Source organism: Pelobates fuscus, chromosome 2 (genome assembly GCF_036172605.1).
Source record: "Pelobates fuscus isolate aPelFus1 chromosome 2, aPelFus1.pri, whole genome shotgun sequence".
Classification (NCBI taxonomy): domain Eukaryota; kingdom Metazoa; phylum Chordata; class Amphibia; order Anura; family Pelobatidae; genus Pelobates; species Pelobates fuscus.
This window is the reverse complement of record NC_086318.1, coordinates 55,005,230-55,027,656: the sequence shown is the minus strand read 5'-3', so window position 1 is coordinate 55,027,656 and position 22,427 is coordinate 55,005,230. Positions and strand designations below refer to the sequence as shown.

The 22,427-nt window shown below is 40.1% G+C and overlaps 1 protein-coding gene across 1 annotated transcript in view; it reads right to left on the bottom strand.

Annotated features, from left to right (window-relative positions):
• NOL10 (nucleolar protein 10) overlaps positions 1-17,794 on the bottom strand; it is a 72,251-nt gene extending 54,457 nt beyond the window's left edge. The window contains exons 1-8 of the mRNA XM_063442161.1: positions 17,630-17,794; positions 9,374-9,419; positions 8,832-8,930; positions 6,277-6,354; positions 2,669-2,706; positions 2,048-2,184; positions 747-812; positions 199-259 (exon numbers count right to left, since the gene is read on the bottom strand). Of these exons, the coding sequence (XP_063298231.1) occupies positions 199-259; positions 747-812; positions 2,048-2,184; positions 2,669-2,706; positions 6,277-6,354; positions 8,832-8,930; positions 9,374-9,419; positions 17,630-17,695 (591 nt within the window). The 5' untranslated portion in view covers positions 17,696-17,794. The remainder of the gene's footprint in view (positions 1-198; positions 260-746; positions 813-2,047; positions 2,185-2,668; positions 2,707-6,276; positions 6,355-8,831; positions 8,931-9,373; positions 9,420-17,629) is intronic.
• Positions 17,795-22,427: the final 4,633 nt, after the last annotated feature.

Here is a 22,427-nt window from a genome sequence, read left to right as displayed (position 1 = left end):
GTTTTTTTAAATGATCACGATCTGTTAGGGGAAAAAAAAAATTTCTAATTATTTATCTACAGAAACCCTCATTAGGGTCAAGGGGGATTTTTGCAGATAAACCGTTTGAAATGTTTTTCTAATAGATTGAGTTAATTTGAAAAGCTTATCCAAAAATATTAAAATCGAGGCCAATGTTAAAAGAAAAAACACAGTTACCTCTGCTGTGCCCACAGCCAGTAAATGATGTGCTGGATTGATATCACAAGCATTAATTTGTCTAAAAGTAAAGGAAAACAAAGATTATCAAGAAATCAATACTAAATACAAATCAGGTTGCACACATACATACCGCGTTTCCCCAAAAATGAGACCGGGTCTTATTTTTATTTTTTTCCCCAAAAAACGCACTAGGGCTTATTTTGGGGGGAAAATGTGTGCTAGAAAGCAGGTCTATGTTCAGGGGAATTCCCCCAAACATAGACCAATTTACTAGGGTATGGAATCCTGCAAATATATGTTCAGGGAAACTTTCCCAAACATAGATTAGCTTACTCGCTAACAGAATACCGCAAATCTATGTTCAGGGAAGTTTCCCAGAACATAGATTAGCGAACGGCTAGGGCTTATATTAGGAGAAACACGGTATATATGCATATGCACGTATATATCAAATAAAATAATGAGGGAACGTGATACTCTGCCTCCACCTAGTGGCACAACCGCATTGTGACAGTTGCAGAATAGAGAGGCATAGTTGTACTTACGAGGCTTCTGTTTGAAGAGAGTTCAAGTAACGTCCTTGCTCTAAATTCAACCGGTAAATCTCAGAACTGTATTTGGGGGAGAAAAAAACAAAAAAAAAAATGTTATATAACCTCAAAATTTTACTGGGGAAAAATTATAAGAAAAAGTGTGTTGCCAAAAAGAAAAAATTTAAAAATATTTTTTAAATTATTATTTTATTTTTTTGGGGCGTCTTTAACGTATCATATCACTCTCTGTGCTAATTTGATTCTAGAAAGAGCTCTGAAGTTTTCGGCTAGACATTTTCTCCCTTATAGACAGGGTACATAAAAACAGCCAGGACTGGCAGAGCAGAGCACACACACCAGCACAAGACCCAGAAGTGGAACAAATGATGCTGACATTTTGGCAATAGATGTCCAATAGCAGATGTAATGTATAGGTGCAATTATTTCAGGGTCTGCACACAACTCAACAGAACAGCTAACTTAACTTATTGCAAAGGGAAATGTGAATTACAAACTATGTATTTTCAGATTTCTAGGTTTATTTCATTTTCACAGGTGTAGTAATGCTTTCTCAAAACACAGCTCGAGATCCTTTTAACATAATCAATATCAAATTAAATTTACTTTGTTTTGGGTAACATACTGCAGTAATTAAACTGGTACCTAGAACGTATTCATTTAAATGAGAACTCGAAATCACATTTAGTCAGCTAAGCTCTCAGTTTGACTAGCTTAAAAAAGAAATGAACTTCGAATTCTCCTTTTAGTAAATGACCCTGTTAATGAGTTTGTTGACAGCTTGAAAACACAAGGACAGTATGGCTAGCCACTACCAGAAACGACTAATCTAAGACTTTGCATACAGTATAAGGGAGCTGTCCGTACAGGCCCTCTAATAACATTGGGAGGTGTAGGCTAGGCCAAGTTCAGGCAACCTTCACTAATTAAACTTCTGAGAATTACACCCCGGTCTGGATGATAATCAAGGGAGTTTTAACTCACAGCTGATGAGCCTGAACCTGTCCAACCCACGTCAAAGTGTTAAATAAATAGATTAAAATGACTGACTTAAAAATAGCCTGAAAAACCTTATTTGTAAGTTTTCTCCTTACTAAAACTTACTGAAACAATAACTATCCTTCACTAGTGTTTTATCATCATTTAGGCACAATGGATGGGAAGTCTGTTAGTATATATAAAATCTATGAAGATATATTTAAGTTATCCGGCACCTGACCTGACCACGGCTACTCATATAACACGACAAAACACTTGTAGAAATTGACCGTGATACTACACACAGCAGACATTACCTTGCCCCTACAAAGAAAAGGTCACAGGACGGGTAATGGTAAGCAAAATCCCTGCCAAATTTGGGTATCCGGAGTCTGAAATAACGACCATGCTGGGAGTGAAGTTCAACGTATCGATCACACTGAAGGAAGACCACCTGCAACAAAATAAGTAAACAGAGTGATGCTTTGAGAGAATACACTGATACATTGGAATATTGGGAGATGAATCGCCTATTGCTGCAATTTCAATATCTGATCACATCTGATAGCAGTACCATAGCTAAATCCATTTATTATTTCAGAAGGAAGTACCTGGCTGACAATGCATCAACAAGTATCCCGCTTAACACTTAATGGTCAGGTGTAGATCATAAAACCCCCAGTTAAGTAGTCGAAACGTGGTTAACCATTTAATTGCAGTCCACTTCGCATTTTTAGTTACTTTTCGAGCAATGTGAACCTGGGTTAATCTTCTTCTAACAAGAACATGCATTTCAGCAACGATTAGAGGGGACTACAAAACATGTATCTATTTGTAGGAGACATTTAGCTGGTAGTTTACCCAATAACATATGTACTATTATATATAAAGCACAGCTCTGAAAACTAATCTGGAAGATGCAGAGTAATACACAGTACCTTTGAGTAATCCTCGGAAAGAATGTCAAATTTAACCACTGAAAAATAAAAACAAAAATTACTGAAGCAGCAAGTATGCTTAAAGGGACACAATAGGCACAAAAAACAATGTTAGCGTAATGAAGACGTTTTTGTGTATAGATCATGCCTCTGCAGTCTCACTGCTCAATTCACTGCCATTTAGGATCACTTTTGTTTCTGTTTATGCAGCCCTAGCCACACCTCCCCTGGCTGTGACTGACACAGCCTGCATGACAACAAAACAGTTTTATTTTCAATCAGATATAACTTATTGTAAAAGTTGTCATCTCCTGCTCTGTATATTGAGCTTTAATTACATACAGGAGGCTCCAGCAGGGTCTAGTAAGCTATTGCCAATTCAGAAGATAGGAATGCTTAAACAGAAATTGCAATCAAGGAAGTATAAACATTAGTGGACACTTTACAGGAAGTGTTTAGGAAGGTGTGGCTAGGGCTGCATAAACAAAGTGATTTAACTCCTAAATGAAACAGAATTAAGCAGTGAGACTGCATGGGCATGATCTATACACACAAACTGCTTCATTAAGCTTAAGTTGTTTTGGTGACTATAGTGTCCCTTTAACTTTTTTTCCATATGTTTCTGTCATTGTATTCTCTTACTCTGAATATCACACAGTTAACGGTGTCATGAATAACCATGCAAATTTGAATAGCCAACTGGCTAACACAAACAGCTGATGTGGTCCCTGGACATGGAAGAATCGTGAAGATAAATTGGTTTTCTATTTGCCTCCACTACACTACTCTCCCAAGCAAATGTTCCAATAGCATAACATGTTTTTTTTAACAGTAATGTACAAAAGACAAAATATCATCTATGGAGATTTAGGAAAATAAAAAAGGAGATTTCAAGGTACACTGTAGGCGCCCAGACCACTTCAGCTAATTGAAGTAGTCTGGGTGCTGTGTCCCTTTTGCACTTAGTGCTGCAATGTAAAACATTGCAGTTCCAGAGAACAATGTTTACATTGCAGCTCTAAGTCTGCCCTCTGTGTCTGTCAGACAGCCACTGGAGGCTTTTCAGGAATCCTAATGGACTTTTGGTCCATTATCTGATGCTGGACGTCCTCACGGACCTCCAGTGACAGATTTTCCCCATAGGAAAGCATTGAATAATGCTTTCCTATGGGGAGGTCTAATGCGTGCAGCCATTGCTGTGCATGTGCATTAGGTCTCCCCCGCTGGCTGGGGCGGCCCTCGGAGCCTGACTCAGCGCCAAGGGACATCGACACTGGATTCAGGTAAGTGGCTGAAGTGGTTGTAACCCATTCTGCTCTGCAGGAGGGGGTACACAAGGGAGGAGGGACCTATTGTTTTCCTGGAACTATAGGATCCCTTTCAGCTACAGCAGAGGAAAGGGTCATTTACAGTGCTAAAACAGATGCAGATTTTACTGCCCATATTTGCTGTTTTATTAGACTGTAGAGATTTTTATAGATAAGCCAACAATAAATGAACAAAGTATTATAAGACTAGTTCATGAATCCCTTAAAGGACCACTATAGTGCCAGGAAAACATACTCGTTTTCCTGGTACTATAGTGCCCTGAGGGTGCCCCCACCCTCAGGGACCCCCTCCCGCCGGGCTCTGGGGAGAGGAAAGGGGTTAAAACTTACCTTTCTCCAGCGCCGGGCGGGGAGCTCTCCTCCTCCTCTCCTCCCATTCGGCTGAATGCGCATACGCGGCAAGAGCTGCGCGCGCATTCAGCCGGTCTCATAGGAAAGCATTATCAATGCTTTCCTATGGACGCTTGCGTGCTCTCACTGTGATTTTCACAGTGAGAATCACGCAAGCGCCTCTAGCGGCTGTCAATGAGACAGCCACTAGAGGCTTTGAGGGCTGGATTAACCCATTTATAACCATAGCAGTTTCTCTGAAACTGCTATGTTTATAAAAAAAAAAATGGGTTAACCCTAGCTGGACCTGGCACCCAGACCACTTCATTAAGCTGAAGTGGTCTAGGTGCCTATAGTGGTCCTTTAAGAACGGAAGGTCTTATCCATATTCTAAACCAAAACAAAACAAAACCTAGAATTTGCACTGTTTGTTCCACTGTAATTTAAGGGATTCTCTTTAAGTGCCCCCATACATATTACATATTTCTCTTTAAAGGACAGATACGGCTTCATTAAACATCCTTTGTGTATAATTAACACACCATGACATGTGAATAAAATGTTATGGGAAGGGGGCAGGCACATGCATTTTTGCCACATTTTTGCTTATAATACGGTTTATACATCCAACATCCAGTGCAACTAAATAAAAAGAACTCAAAATAGATTCATATATTAGTCCTGATTGTTACATGCCTAACATGTTTAGGATCTTAATACATTTTTTAGTAGGTAATGTTAACCTTATATCAAACCCAACCAAAACACTATACCAACCATATCCCAAAACCCAGCATTACGTCTTGCCTTATCTAACCCCAACCCCTATGGAACACTCTGCTAATATCAATTTTGTTTTAAGGAAATGGGTTTCCAAGCTAAAACTGTAGTTAGTGCACGCCGCTTAGTGATGCTGGAAGCCGGAGGACGTCATATTCCGGCTCTCTATTGGCTATTTTTATAATTACATTCAATGTAATTATAAATGGAGTCTGCTTACCAGCCGATTACACTGTGATCGGTGCTGATCAGCTGACAAAGCCAAGGTATCAACTGATACCTGGGGCTCACTGGTGAAAGCAGGGATTTAACCCTGCTTACACCAAAACGGCAGGAAGTTCCATAATGTCCTAAGAGCATTAAAGTCAAGTCAATGTATGACAACATGGAACATAACATCAGGGGTTAATAAGTAGGGAAAATAAATAAAGGGCAAAAGACGATTACAGATGGGAATGAGGTGTAACTGCATGCAAAAGTTAAAAAAAAAGTCACACTGTGTGTAGCTTCAATGTTTGCTATGGATCTATTGTGGGCTTCAGTTAAAAGGTATCTGCCCATACAGAAACACCATATATCCCTGCAGCACTTGTGTGTCCAGAGTGATGTGTCACTGTGCCGTGATGCTCCCACTCATACTTGCTTGGGTACCTGCTAAGTGGTAGCGTGTGCGCAAACAGACATTCCTTCCATAGCGTGTGTTTTGAGTTCAGAGAAAAGGACAATGTTTCGTCACTATCCTGTGCCTTTATAAGTCTCTTGACAAAGGCACAGGTTAAAAAGAAAATTTTGTCTTTTTCTCTGAACTCCACAAACAAAACTGTAATCTTTTACATTACATGGTTAAAACGACTGGGCCACCGCTCTTGGACCACTTCATTTAGATATAGTGATCTGGGTGAGTTTAGTGTACCTTTAATTGGAACCTTGCAATAAAGGGGGGGGGGACTAGTAAATAGGGTGGGATAGGGTTTAAAAAAAAAATAAATAAAAACAACAACAATAAAACACACACACACAAAACGTATTTCCCCCACCCGCATGTTACAGGTAAAATGTTATATGCCCTCTCTTCCTTTCGTATTTGTCTGTGTATATTGTACGTTCTCCACCAATTTTATAGTGCCTGGGAATTTAATAAATAAATAGGTAAATTTATAGATTACTGACCATCTGAGTCCAAACATCGTTCAAACTTCAAAGAAAGCTGGTAAGTGTCATAACAACGGACTCTAGGCTTGTAGGTTCCTGGAAAAGAATTTCAGATTAGTGACTTAAACTAAAAGTAGGAAAAAACAAACAAAAAACAAACATTGTACTTCTTGAGTCATATGCCACCCAAGGGGTACAGAAAAATTAGAGATCACAGCAGAAACCCTATAAAAATCAGTAGGTTGTACTTCCAATAAGAAGCATTTTTTTCTAAAAATATTTTTGCCCAGGTTACAGCTCTGACAGTGACCTTACAAGAAACTGTTCCCTAAATGACCGATGCTCCACAGGGACAATTAAAGGGCCACTCTAACATAACAGCTCACTATGATGGTTAGGTTACCTAGTCCCCAGTAACGTCCCTCAGTTTAGTTTTTTTTGTTACCCTTCTGGAAACTGTACTGCCTACCCACTGACAGAATATGGGAAGTCCAACTTCCACTCGGAGCAATACACACACAGCCTGTTCACACCGTGTGAGTGACCCTGAGCTGGGCAAGGAATTGTGTGTACACACTCACATCACAACTCGTTCTACTGAAGGAGTGTGTCCTGAGTGATGTAAACAGACTGAGTGTAGAAAGATTTAAGGGGTAGGTAGACCTCCCCATGTATAAAAGGTATATTTCAATGACAGCTTTATAATACCATAACCACCCAGTGGTGTATTTAGGATTTGTGCTGCCCTAGGCAGGACGGTGCTCGGGCACCCCCTCTAATTTACATTTCCCCCACCCCTTTCTGTCAAGACCTCACTTTGACTGACAGACGCGCATACTCATTGACAGAGACACACTCTCATATACACCGACAAACAATGACATACACACACACTCACTGATTTGACACACACTATTACTTGGACACACACTGACAGACTGACTCACTGAATGACACACACTCTCAGTGACCGACAGACACACACATTCACTGACCGACACACTCTCACTGACAGACGCACGAACACACACACTGACCGACACACACATACACACACACACACATTCACTCACACTTCCACCAACACTCACAAATTATTATTTTAAATCCACCCAGCCTCCCTGGGAGAGCTGGAGTGGATTACTAACCTGTGGTCCAGTGGGGCTGCTGGTCGGGCGGGTAGCCAGGCTGAGTAGGCAGGGAGGGAGCTTTAATCTTCCTGCTCAGCTCCCTCGCACGCCGCTTAGTGATGCTGGAAGCCGGAGGACGTCATATTCCGGCTCTCGGCTTCATTAAGCGGCGCGGAGGGAGCTGCTCAGGTGAGCATGCTCCCTCGCTGCCCGCCTATGGGGGGCTCAAAAGTGGGCAGCTCTTGAGCCCCCCAGGACACAAGGCAAACAAGGGATCTGCCTGGGCCTTTGGGGGCAGCTTTTTTTGCCGCCCCCTGCAAAGTGCTTTGTTTGCTTCGTGTAAGACACGTTCCTGTAACCACTACAATAACCTACAAAAGTTATGATGCATGGTGTGTCCCTTTATGTCTAGCACAGGGGTAGGCAACCTACGGCACTAGTGCCATGCACGGCACTCGAGGCTGCTAGAGCCAAACGCACTCTGGGCTATTAGGAGTCCCAGTAAAACTTCAGATATCTGCTAATACGAAGAGGTGGTGAAGGACAATCCTCAATTTATGCATTGCAGCACATAGAGGAAGTGATCTCAGATCACTTCCTCCCAGCACTTGTGAATGGGAATCCACACTGTAGTAGAGCAGCCTTCGACAGCTATCCCAGCTCCTGTCCTTAACCTGTACCTGGCCAGCCTGGTCCCCACTGGAACCCACCCACACTGCTAGATATGCACAGAAATGCAGAATAACCCTCCCCTCATACAAATAATATGAGAAGCCCACACACACAACACACAATGCCCACAAACGCAACACCACTAACAACCCACATACATGCACACAACCCCACATGCAGCCTCTCACATACAATACCCCAAACAGCCCCCACACACTACCAAACACACAATGTGACATATCCATCCACACACAATTCCACAAGCAGCCCTCATACACAGCCCACATTCATAGGTATCATACACGATACCATAAACTACAAACGAACATATACAATATAATAGCTCATATACGCACAAATACAACGGTACAAAGCAATTACAGTCAAAATAACACAAGCAGAATATGGCAGCATACACACCTCAATTTAAAAAAAATAGGATCGGCACTCTACGGGACATCACAATCCTATATCGGCACAGTGCTGCTAAAAGGTTGCCTACCCCTGGTCTAGCATATACATCTCCAAGGCTATTGTGAAACTCTGCATTACTAGGCATCAATGGTAATAAAATTATTCTGGTGTTTATAGAGGATACACAGTTAAATGCCAAAGGCAAGGGCAAAATGCATTAACAGCCATTTAACATTTAACAAAAAAGCATTGTAAACATAAACATTTAGAGAATCAGGAGTCCTGGTGAAAGAACAATTAAAAACACAATGTGAGAGTCTGGTCTCATAGAATTCCATACTTATGGTATATTCTTACCTGTGGCCATAACATATTGCCCATCTCTCGAGACTTTAATGTTGGTACTGACAGCAGGCATTTCAAAATCCTGAATAAGTTCTATCCTTCTCCGGACATCTTTAAAGAAAAAGAAAAATACGTTAACCAAGTGTATGCTGCTTAATTGGGATTTACACAGAAACTGTATTTTTGTATTTGCACTGCGGAATTTACATTTCTGCATTGGTTGGCTGAGAGCGTCTGCTGACATGCTCAATACTACCTAAACGTGGATGAAGTTGGAATGGCACATGCTGACGTGCAATTAGTAATCTGCCGCCAGTGGCCAGGCTGCAGGTATCTGGAGGACATTCGGTTTGTGCTAAACCGATCAAAATCACAGAAACATGAGACAGTACCGACAGCCTGCTTGCACCATAGCCGCTACGCGTTATAGTGGTGATGGTGCTTTGAGTGTCACTTTAAAATATACGTGTTCCATACACATGTAAACATCAAGTCACAAGATTTAAAGTTAAAACAGAGAATCTCATTTAAATATGTGCTGACATTCTACTTACCCACATCTTTCTTCTGTAAGGCTCTTTTTTTGCGATCTGAAAGCCACTGGTAAAAAGAAAAAAAAAATGGAAAACAACATTAAAAAAAATATAACAAAACAAGCTTACACAGGGCTAGATCAGGGCTCAACTCTAAAATTCACACAAATCTAACAGCCAAAGAGGGATTTTACCAGTTAGGAGTGTTGTAAATTTTAGCTTAGTTCATATCTATGTTATTGGATACGTCCAAGTATTTTATTTGTGGAACTTAATAAACATTTATTGCCAGCTAATATTTAAATAATCCAGTTTAGCAAACTTTCTTCCTGGCCGGTCAGTGTTAAAAGGTTAATTCCAAATATTCATAAAACACCCTCATCCATCAGCCTATCCCTGGGGTAGGCAACCTACATCTAGTCCACATGTCCACTAGTCTACATGTAGTCCACAACATCTGAAGTTCTGAAGGTAGCCCACCCCTGGCTTAAACTATTCAATAGGTTCACCTGCATTCTTCCCTGAAATTCCAATCAGAAGAGCATTCCACTGAGCCCTGACTATGCATGTTTGCTGCCATGGCTCACGATCTCACAGAGAGCTGGAAAAGTGAGATAGGGGCTTGCCCACCATGTACTTCCTTGTGCTATGCGATGGGCATAAGTTGTTCCCAAGTTAGTTGGCACCCAGAACTGCTCTACAGAGTCAACATCAGCCCAAGGATGTTATTGATACAGAAGATAAGCACACACAATAGGATGTGTAGCTCTGGGAAACACTTACGATACACTACTGGAGGTACAGTGTTCACTGAAGTGAGTTTTATTGCTGTGGAGAACATTGACACATATACTAGAAAATAGACACACTGTGACGCTCTCACATGCTGGAAAAGAGACGCACTGTGACACACTGACATGCTGCAAAAGAGACACCCTGTGACGCACTCACAGGCTAGAAAATAAACACACCGTGACTCTCTCATACGCTGGAAAAGAGAGGCACTGTGACGCTCTCACATGCTGGAAAAGAGAGGCACTGTGACGCTGTCACATGCTGGAAAAGAGAGGCACTGTGACGCTGTCACATGCTGGAAAAGAGAGGCACTGTGACGCTGTCACATGCTGGAAAAGAGAGGCACTGTGACGCTGTCACATGCTGGAAAAGAGACGCACTGTGACACACTGACATGCTGCAAAAGAAACACCCTGTGACGCACTCACAGGCGAGAAAATAAACACACCGTGACTCTCTCATACGCTGGAAAAGAGACACTGTGACGCTCTCACATGCCGGAAAAGAAACACTGTGACGCTCTCACATGCTGCAAAAGAGACGCACTGTGACACACTGACATGCTGCAAAAGAGACACCCTGTGACGCACTCACAGGCGAGATAATAAACACACCGTGACTCTCTCATACGCTGGAAAAGAGAGAGGCACTGTGACGCTCTCACATGCTGGAATAGAGACATACTGTGACGCTCTTACAAGCTGGAAAAGAGATGCACAGTGACGCTCTCACATGCTGGAATAGAGACGCACTGTGACGCTCTCACATGCTGGAATAGAGACGCACTGTGACGCTCTCACATGCTGGAATAGAGACACACTGTCACGCTCTCACAAGCTGGAATAGAGACAAGTTGGAATAGAGACAAGCTCTCACATGCTGGAATAGAGACATACTGTGACGCTCTCACATGCTGGAATAGAGACATACTGTGACGCTCTCAGGATAATAAAAGGCACACTGTGACACACACTAAGAGAGATACAAACTATGGCACACACTCACTGGCTAATAATGAGACTTTTTAGTAAAAGCGATTCACATACTGGGATAAAATACACACTGAGACCATGCTAATATAAGACACAGTGACACACATTAAGGGTAAAGGACATGGAAACCCCACTATGAAGAAACGTGTAATTATTGTGCCATTGACATCCAAGAGAGAGAGATTAGCAAAATCCATGAGCATTTAAACTCAGCTCAGTTCCCTTTTATTGCAGTACATGTAGAGGGTCACTGTAATACATACATGTTAGTATGATGTACATGTAGAGGGTCACTGTAATACATACATGTTAGCATGATGTACATGTAGAGGGTCACTGTAATACATACATGTTAGCATGATGTACATGTAGAGGGTCACTGTAATACATACATGTTAGCATGATGTACATGTAGAGGGTCACTGTAATACATACATGTTGGCTTGATGTACATGTAGAGGGTCACTGTAACACATACATGTTAATATGATGTACATGTAGAGGGTCACTGTAACACATACATGTTAATATGATGTACATGTAGAGGGTCACAGTACTACATACATGTTAATATGATGTACATGTAGATGGGTCACAGTAATACATACATGTTAATATGATGTACATGTAGATGGGTCACAGTAATACATACATGTTAATATGATGTACATGTAGAGGGTCACAGTAATACATACATGTTAATATGATGTACATGTAGAGGGTCACAGTAATACATACATGTTAATATGATGTACATGTAGAGGGTCACTGTAATACATACATGTTAATATGATGTACATGTAGAGGGTCACTGTAATACATACATGTTAATATGATGTACATGTAGAGGGTCACAGTAACACATACATGTTAATATGGTGTACATGTAGAGGGTCACAGTAACACATACATGTTAATATGATGTACATGTAGAGGGTCACTGTAATACATACATGTTAATATGATGTACATGTAGAGGGTCACTGTAATACATACATGTTAATATGATGCACATGTAGAGGGTCACTGTAACACATACATGTTAATATGATGTACATGTAGAGGGTCACAGTACTACATACATGTTAATATGATGTAGATGGGTCACAGTAATACATACATGTTAATATCATGTACATGTAGAGGGTCACTGTAATACATACATGTCAATATGATGTACATGTAGAGGGTCACTGTAATACAAACATGTTAATATGATGTACATGTAGAGGGTCACTGTAATACATACATGTTAGTATCATGTACATGTAGAGGGTCACTGTAACACATACATGGTAATATGATGTACATGTAGAGGGTCACTGTAACACATACATGTTAATATGATGTACATGTAGAGGGTCACAGTACTACATACATGTTAATATGATGTACATGTAGATGGGTCACAGTAATACATACATGTTAATATGATGTACATGTAGATGGGTCACAGTAATACATACATGTTAATATGATGTACATGTAGAGGGTCCCTGTAATACATACATGTTAATATGATGTACATGTAGAGGGTCACTGTAACACATACATGTTAGTATGATGTAGAGGGTCACTGTAACACATACATGTTAGTATGATGTACATGTAGAGGGTCACTGTAACACATACATGTTAGTATGATTTACATGTAGAGAGTCACTGTAACACATACATGTTAGTATGATGTACATGTAGAGGGTCACTGTAATACATACATGTTAGTATGATGTACATGTAGAGGGTCACTGTAACACATACATGTTAGTATGATGTACATGTAGAGGGTCACTGTAACACATATATGTTAGTATGATGTACATGTAGAGGGTCACTGTAACACATACATGTTAGTATGATGTACATGTAGAGGGTCACTAACACATACATGTTAGTGTGATGTACATGTAGAGGGTCACTGTAACACATACATGTTAGTATGATGTACATGTAGAGGGGCACTGTAACACATACATGTTGATATAATGTACATGTAGAGGGTCACTGTAACACATACATGTTAGTATGATTTACATGTAGAGAGTCACTGTAACACATACATGTTAGTATGATGTACATGTAGAGAGTCACTGTAACACATACATGTTAGTATGATGTACATGTAGAGGGTCACTGTAACACATACATGTTAGTATGATGTACATGTAGAGGGTCACTGTAATACATACATGTTAGTATGATGTAGAGGGTCACTAACACATACATGTTAGTATGATGTACATGTAAAGGGTCACTGTAACACATACATGTTAGTATAATGTACATGTAGAGGGTCACTGTAACACATACATGTTAGTATGATGTACATGTAGAGGGTCACTGTAACACAAATATGTTAGTATGATGTACATGTAGAGGGTCACTGTAACACATATATGTTAGTATGATGTACATGTAGAGGGTCACTGTAACACAAATATGTTAGTATGATGTACATGTAGAGGGTCACTGTAACACATACATGTTAGTATGATGTAGAGGGTCACTGTAACACATATATGTTAGTATGATGTACATGTAGAGGGTCACTGTAACACATACATGTTAGTATGATGTACATGTAGAGGGTCACTAACACATACATGTTAGTGTGATGTACATGTAGAGGGTCACTGTAACACATACATGTTAGTATGATGTACATGTAGAGTCACTGTAACACATACATGTTAGTATGATGTACATGTAGAGGGTCACTGTAACACAGACATGTTAGTATGATGTACATGTAGAGGGTCACTGTAACACATACATGTTAATATGATGTACATGTAGAGGGTCACTGTAACACATACATGTTAATATGATGTACATGTAGAGGGTCACAGTACTACATACATGTTAATATGATGTACATGTAGATGGGTCACAGTAATACATACATGTTAATATGATGTACATGTAGAGGGTCACAGTAATACATACATGTTAATATGATGTACATGTAGAGGGTCACTGTAACACATACATGTTAGTATGATGTAGAGGGTCACTGTAACACATACATGTTAGTATGATGTACATGTAGAGGGTCACTGTAACACATACATGTTAGTATGATTTACATGTAGAGAGTCACTGTAACACATACATGTTAGTATGATGTACATGTAGAGGGTCACTGTAATACATACATGTTAGTATGATGTACATGTAGAGGGTCACTGTAACACATACATGTTAGTATGATGTACATGTAGAGGGTCACTGTAACACATATATGTTAGTATGATGTACATGTAGAGGGTCACTGTAACACATATATGTTAGTATGATGTACATGTAGAGGGTCACTGTAACACATATATGTTAGTATGATGTACATGTAGAGGGTCACTGTAACACAAATATGTTAGTATGATGTACATGTAGAGGGTCACTGTAACACATACATGTTAGTATGACGTACATGTAGAGAGTCAATGTAACACCTTCATGTTAATATGATGTACATGTAGAGGGTCACTGTAATACATACATGTTAATATGATGTACATGTAGAGGGTCACAGTAAAACATACATGTTAATATGATGTACATGTAGAGGGTCACTGTAACACAAATATGTTAGTATGATGTACATGTAGAGGGTCACTGTAACACATACATGTTAGTATGATGTAGAGGGTCACTGTAACACATATATGTTAGTATGATGTACATGTAGAGGGTCACTGTAACACATACATGTTAGTATGATGTACATGTAGAGGGTCACTAACACATACATGTTAGTGTGATGTACATGTAGAGGGTCACTGTAACACATACATGTTAGTATGATGTACATGTAGAGTCACTGTAACACATACATGTTAGTATGATGTACATGTAGAGGGTCACTGTAACACAGACATGTTAGTATGATGTACATGTAGAGGGTCACTGTAACACATACATGTTAATATGATGTACATGTAGAGGGTCACTGTAACACATACATGTTAATATGATGTACATGTAGAGGGTCACAGTACTACATACATGTTAATATGATGTACATGTAGATGGGTCACAGTAATACATACATGTTAATATGATGTACATGTAGAGGGTCCCTGTAATACATACATGTTAATATGATGTACATGTAGAGGGTCACTGTAACACATACATGTTAGTATGATGTAGAGGGTCACTGTAACACATACATGTTAGTATGATGTACATGTAGAGGGTCACTGTAACACATACATGTTAGTATGATTTACATGTAGAGAGTCACTGTAACACATACATGTTAGTATGATGTACATGTAGAGGGTCACTGTAATACATACATGTTAGTATGATGTACATGTAGAGGGTCACTGTAACACATACATGTTAGTATGATGTACATGTAGAGGGTCACTGTAACACATATATGTTAGTATGATGTACATGTAGAGGGTCACTGTAACACATATATGTTAGTATGATGTACATGTAGAGGGTCACTGTAACACATATATGTTAGTATGATGTACATGTAGAGGGTCACTGTAACACAAATATGTTAGTATGATGTACATGTAGAGGGTCACTGTAACACATACATGTTAGTATGACGTACATGTAGAGAGTCAATGTAACACCTTCATGTTAATATGATGTACATGTAGAGGGTCACTGTAATACATACATGTTAATATGATGTACATGTAGAGGGTCACAGTAAAACATACATGTTAATATGATGTACATGTAGAGGGTCACTGTAATACATACATGTTAGTATGATGTACATGTAGAGGGTCACTGTAACACATACATGTTAGTATGATGTACATGAAGAGGGTCCCTTTAATACATACATGTTAGTTTGATGTACATGTAGAGGGTCACTGTAACACATACATGTTAGTATGATGTAGAGGGTCACTGTAACACATACATGTTAGTATGATGTACATGTAGAGGGTCACTGTAACACATACATGTTAGTATGATGTACATGTAGAGGGTCACTGCAACACATACATGTTAGTATGATGTACATGTAGAGGGTCACTGTAACACATACATGTTGATATAATGTACATGTAGAGGGTCACTGTAACACATACATGTTAGTATGATTTACATGTAGAGAGTCACTGTAACACATACATGTTAGTATGATGTACATGTAGAGAGTCACTGTAACACATACATGTTAGTATGATGTACATGTAGAGGGTCACTGTAACACATACATGTTAGTATGATGTACATGTAGAGGGTCACTGTAATACATACATGTTAGTATGATGTAGAGGGTCACTAACACATACATGTTAGTATGATGTACATGTAAAGGGTCACTGTAACACATACATGTTAGTATAATGTACATGTAGAGGGTCACTGTAACACATACATGTTAGTATGATGTACATGTAGAGGGTCACTGTAACACATATATGTTAGTATGATGTACATGTAGAGGGTCACTGTAACACATATATGTTAGTATGATGTACATGTAGAGGGTCACTGTAACACATATATGTTAGTATGATGTACATGTAGAGGGTCACTGTAACACAAATATGTTAGTATGATGTACATGTAGAGGGTCACTGTAACACATACATGTTAGTATGATATGCATGTAGAGAGTCACTGTAACACCTTCATGTTAATATGATGTACATGTAGAGGGTCACTGTAACACATACATGTTAGTATGATGTAGAGGGTCACTGTAACACATATATGTTAGTATGATGTACATGTAGAGGGTCACTGTAACACATACATGTTAGTATGATGTACATGTAGAGGGTCACTAACACATACATGTTAGTGTGATGTACATGTAGAGGGTCACTGTAACACATACATGTTAGTATGATGTACATGTAGAGAGTCACTGTAACACATACATGTTAGTATGATGTACATGTAGAGGGTCACTGTAACACAGACATGTTAGTATGATGTACATGTAGAGGGTCACTGTAATACATACATGTTAATATGATGTAGAGGGTCACTGTAACACGTACATGTTAGTATGATGTACATGTAGAGGGTCACTGTAACACATACATGTTAGTATAATGTACATGTAGAGGGTCACTGTAACACATACATGCTAGTATGATGTAGAGAGTCACTGTAACACATACATGTTAATATGATGTACATGTAGAGGGTCACTGTAACACATACATGTTAATATGATGTAGAAGTAGAGGGTCACTGTAATACATACATGTTAATATGATGTACATGTAGGGGGTCACTAACACATACATGTTAGTATGATGTAGAGGGTCACTGTAACACATACATGTTAGTATAATGTACATGCAGAGGGTCACTGTAACACATACATGTTAGTATGATGTACATGTAGAGGGTCACTGTAACACATACATGTTAGTATGATGTACATGTAGAGGGTCACTGTAACACATACATGTTAGTATGATGTACATGTAGAGGGTCACAGTAATACACACATGTTAATATGATGAGACCTACAGTTCTATCCACTTACCTCTGGCAGGGACTTCCCACAGCTCAGATTATAGATTTTCACATCATTCACATTAGAGATCTGCATGTTGGTAGAATCCGGCCCCTACCGGACCCACATCACCCAGCACTCTGATACCGACCCAGGATCACAGGCACCCACGTTGTGCCTGAACCGGAACCTTGCAGTCACGTGACCAGGAAGCAGGTAGCTGCAGGCACACTGCGACGCCATGATTTGGATGTCACACGCTACAGAGACCGCCATCTTGTGACTGGCAGACACAACTTGCTCCATGTGAAGATATATATTGATTTGTTATTTTATTTTTATGTATTTAATAAAATATTTGCCACTGTACACTGTAGTAAAAGCTGTTATTTATTATATATGTTTTATTTTCCTGATGTTACATGTGCAGTTATACTTTATTTCTTCAGATTTAACCTCTCAAATTCCACGTGGAAATGTTTTTTTTTTTTTTTTAGAGATTATTAATATTATTATTATTATTATTATTACTATAAAGCGCCAACATCACTTTTTTTTCCTTTTTTGTTTACTTTTGTTTTTGTTCACTACTTGCCAAAAAACATACCTGCAAATATTACATGCAAGGAAATTCCTTGTATATAATAGAAAAAAAACATACAGTTTTTTGTTAGATTTTACCGAAAGATATATCGAGCTCCAAAAGGACATTAATGTAAATGTAAGATCAACATATAAAATAAAGGTATATATAAAAGAACATTGTGGTTAGTGTATTCTTGGTCTCCACGTGGCAGATCGTGCCTCTGGGTGTCTCAGTCCCTGGCTGGTTTTAGGTGTTTAGGAGTTGTGGGCTCCTGGGTCCCAAGGTTCGGTTTCCACCTGTGGAGGGCGTTTGCGTGGGTTTGATACCGGAGAAACTGACGGAAGCCAAGCACAGAGAGATGGACACAGGTTTCTTCAGGAAGGAAGAGATTCTTTATTGGATCACCGATCGGGACTCAGAGGGACTAGTGTCACCAAAATACAGCAAGTTCTGAGCCCCGGACAATAGTGCAAGCTCCTAATATAGGCACATAACTCCTCCCATATTAAGCTCCACCCGCACATTCTCTTGACCAATCAATACAAATAAGAATTAACTTCCTGCTTGACCGCATGGCCTGTCCAGCACAATGGAGGAGGGGAATACTACATCCTGTATTCTTGCACATGCTCCGTACACTACTGATCGTATCTTGCCTCGTGCAACCAACTGATCGATACGTCAGCATATGCACGTACACATGCCACGTGGTAATCTCGGCCTACTAAATTTATTTTTACCGAGATTCCACCACATTCCCCCCTTTGATGCCTCTTGATATTTAACAATTACTTGAGGCATCACTTAACCTTGGTTTGCATACACCGCGAGTTACCTTGAACCAGACCAGACTTATCTTATGATGTGAATCTTCAACACTCATCTTCCTGCATTGGTTCTCCCTGATCTAGAGCCTTATATTTATAAATTGCCATTATCTGTGCAGCAGCCTTCCTCTCTGCTATATTTTCTATCAGGCTTTGCACAGACCTAACTACTAAAGGGATAAGACACGGCAGGAGTAGACACAACATTAAAATTAGTAGGACTCCACCTACCACTGCCTTAAGCCCTCCAAACCACTCATACCAGCTACCAAACCAACTACTTGGATTATACCCTTTCCATACCTGAGTAGGCACATGCGCTAGTTTAACCATATGGCTAGTAAGCTCAGCTATTGCTTGCCCTTCGTCATCTATTTGAAGACAGCAATTGCTCAGGTTAAACTTCCCACATACACCTCCCTCTACTGCCAAAAGGTAATCCAAGGCTAATCTATTTTGGTATACTGCTGTCCTCATCCTGGTATTATGCTTCGCTAGAAGATTGAGCGCTTGTGATGTCTCGTTAGTAATGATCTCAACCACCGCCTGTAATCTTATAATACGGTTGAGCATATAAATAGGGGTTCTATAACCAAAGGTACCATCTTCTGCCCACATGGCTGGCCCATAGTAATCTATAATACGCTGGGGAGGCCATTCATTATCTTCCCAGGCGCCTATCTCTATGGGTCCCCTTTTCTTCCTATGATTCACATCATACACTTTAACACCTAAAGTCTCACCTGTTTCGCTAGGTAACAAGAAGAAGGATGGTTTGAGCATACCCAACACACATGCCCCTTCCCAGTCCTGTGGCAACTCCAAATAGGCTTTCTTACCACAGATCCAGTACAAATTTGCTGGGGCTCTCCAGGTAGATGTGATGGATAGATCAAACCACACATCCTTTAAATTTGCGTATCTAGCAAACGGGTTAGATGGTTCTGAGACATTTGAAGCCGACCACCAAGTTGTATTCTTCGTATCATCATCATAAGCTTTTTGCCCTAGACAGGTTAATTCTCCTACAGAAGTATTATACATCATTCCTTTCCTCGCTATGCAAACATAACCTATGATGGAGGTCTTTAATCTCCACTCAGATTTACCTCTAACACTCATATGATAATCGGCTTGTGTAGATATTAATTGGTCAACTGCCTCAGAACCGGACATTACCTCCTTTGCTTCCCAAGGCCATTGGTCTCCCATGTTAGTACCTCCACACACATAGCAGTTGGTAACATTAAGACTACCGGCAATACTTTCGGCTAAATCAATAAACAGGTTTTTAGCATTATGGGGGATCTTATTATCTATGCTCATCTCTTCATAAAAGGAATGGTATACTTGATGAGTTTGGGAGGATACCGTATCAGTCTCTATCCCTATAAACAATACTGTCCCAGGATCTAAACCCGTCCCATATATTTGAAACCCAAATAAATTACCATATTTATCTAAGAACTTGTCGGGGTTATTTATAAGTATATGGATGGGATTGCATTCCATAGACTTACAATATGGGCTGGTAGGCAACTTAGTCACAATCATGTCCTTGTCTACTGTCTGTCCCCAAGTTGCCCACCCCACACAAGACCAATATGGGCAAAAGTTATAATCTCTATTTGGGCATCTAGGACTCACATATTTATTTTTACTACTGGGACAAATATATTTATCGTTAGACCCATACGTCCTCTCCCATCTAAGATCCCCACATACATTCCACGGCTTTCTACCACTTGATATCGCCTTACACGCATCAAATAGCAGAACACCCGAAGAATGTACGGATTCTAATACCGTCTTATTAATTAGGGTCCCCTGAGGATCTCCATTCCTGAGAGTCAACCAAATTGTACGAGGTTGATACTCTGGACTGAAGCACTTAGGTTCTCCTACTCCTAAATGGCATACACTATATTCTATATTTAGGTATCTACATCTTGATACATCTCCTTTACACTCGTATTGTGAATGCCAAATTAGGGTTTGGGAAATATGGTTACCTGTTCTTGTAGTCTTAATGCATACCTCACAGCTAGGAGTGTCGGTACCTCTACCTTCCTGAATATAAAAATACACATAATTAAACATTATCAAAAACACATCTTTCGTCGTCATCCTCAGTCTTCGTCCGTGCAAAGGCACCTCAGCTTCCAGGATGTAAGGGCTGCAGGGAATGGAGTTCTGCTCGTCTTCACAGGGGTCCGGTCGAGACTTTTCCTGGCTTATATACTATACGTCGGTGAGCGGACAGGCTTTATTATGGCCTTCTCACTCACTTACCAAATCTCTGAACAATAAAATTTTGTAATCCACAAAGTTCCTCGTCACTCTGACTGAGTCGTGCGCTTTAACCGGATCTTGCAGGGATTCTCTGGATCTGCTGTAACTTGCCAAGAATCGACTGCTGCTGGTTTAACCCTGGAGTGATGTATCCACGGAGTCACTTCGGCTACTTTTATCGCTGTAGGGGTAGACAAAAGAACAACATAAGGACCTCTCCACTTGGGCCCTAACGGTACATTATTCCACTCTTTAATCCACACTTGGTCTCCTGGGTGGTAACTATGAACTGGGGGATAAATATTCACAGGTAATCTATCTTGTACCCATTTCTGTACCTCCTCCATAGTCTTACCCAACTCTACAACCTGCTGCCGGGTAATTCCTTCTCCCAACTGACTCAAATCCCCCCTTAAGTTACCAAGTACGGGAGGTGGTCGCCCATACATGATTTCAAAAGGAGAGAGGCCCATCCTTCTGGTAGGTGTACTGCGGATTCGCAATAGAGCTATGGGTAAGAGAACGTTCCACTTAAGTTGGGTTTCCTGACACATTTTAGCCAACTGATTCTTAATAGTTCTATTCATTCTCTCTACCTTACCAGAACTCTGGGGTCTATATGCCGTATGAAGCCTCCACATTATACCAAGCATATGAGTCAGTTGTTGTAGGCACTGATGAACAAAAGCTGGACCATTGTCCGATCCTATAGAGCAGGGTAGTCCATATCGGGGTATTATTTCTCGTAGCAGGAATCTCACAACTTCTCCTGCTTTCTCTGTACGAGTAGGACATGCTTCTACCCAGCCTGAATAGGTACACACAACCACCAGCAGGTAGCGATGTCCACCCGATTTAGGCATCACTGTATAGTCAATTTGTAAATCGGACATGGGGAGTCCCCCCATAAACTGAACTCCTGGTGGCTTTACTGATCCTTGCCTTGCATTATTTTTAGCACACGTTACACATCTTCGTACAATGGCCTGAGTCAAGGTGGACAATCTTGGTATGTAGAAATGTTTTCTGAGAGTATCTTCTGTGCTGTCTCTCCCAGAATGTGTCCCGTTGTGATAGTTTTGGACAATTTCTACCGCTAGTGATGCTGGAATGACTATTCTTC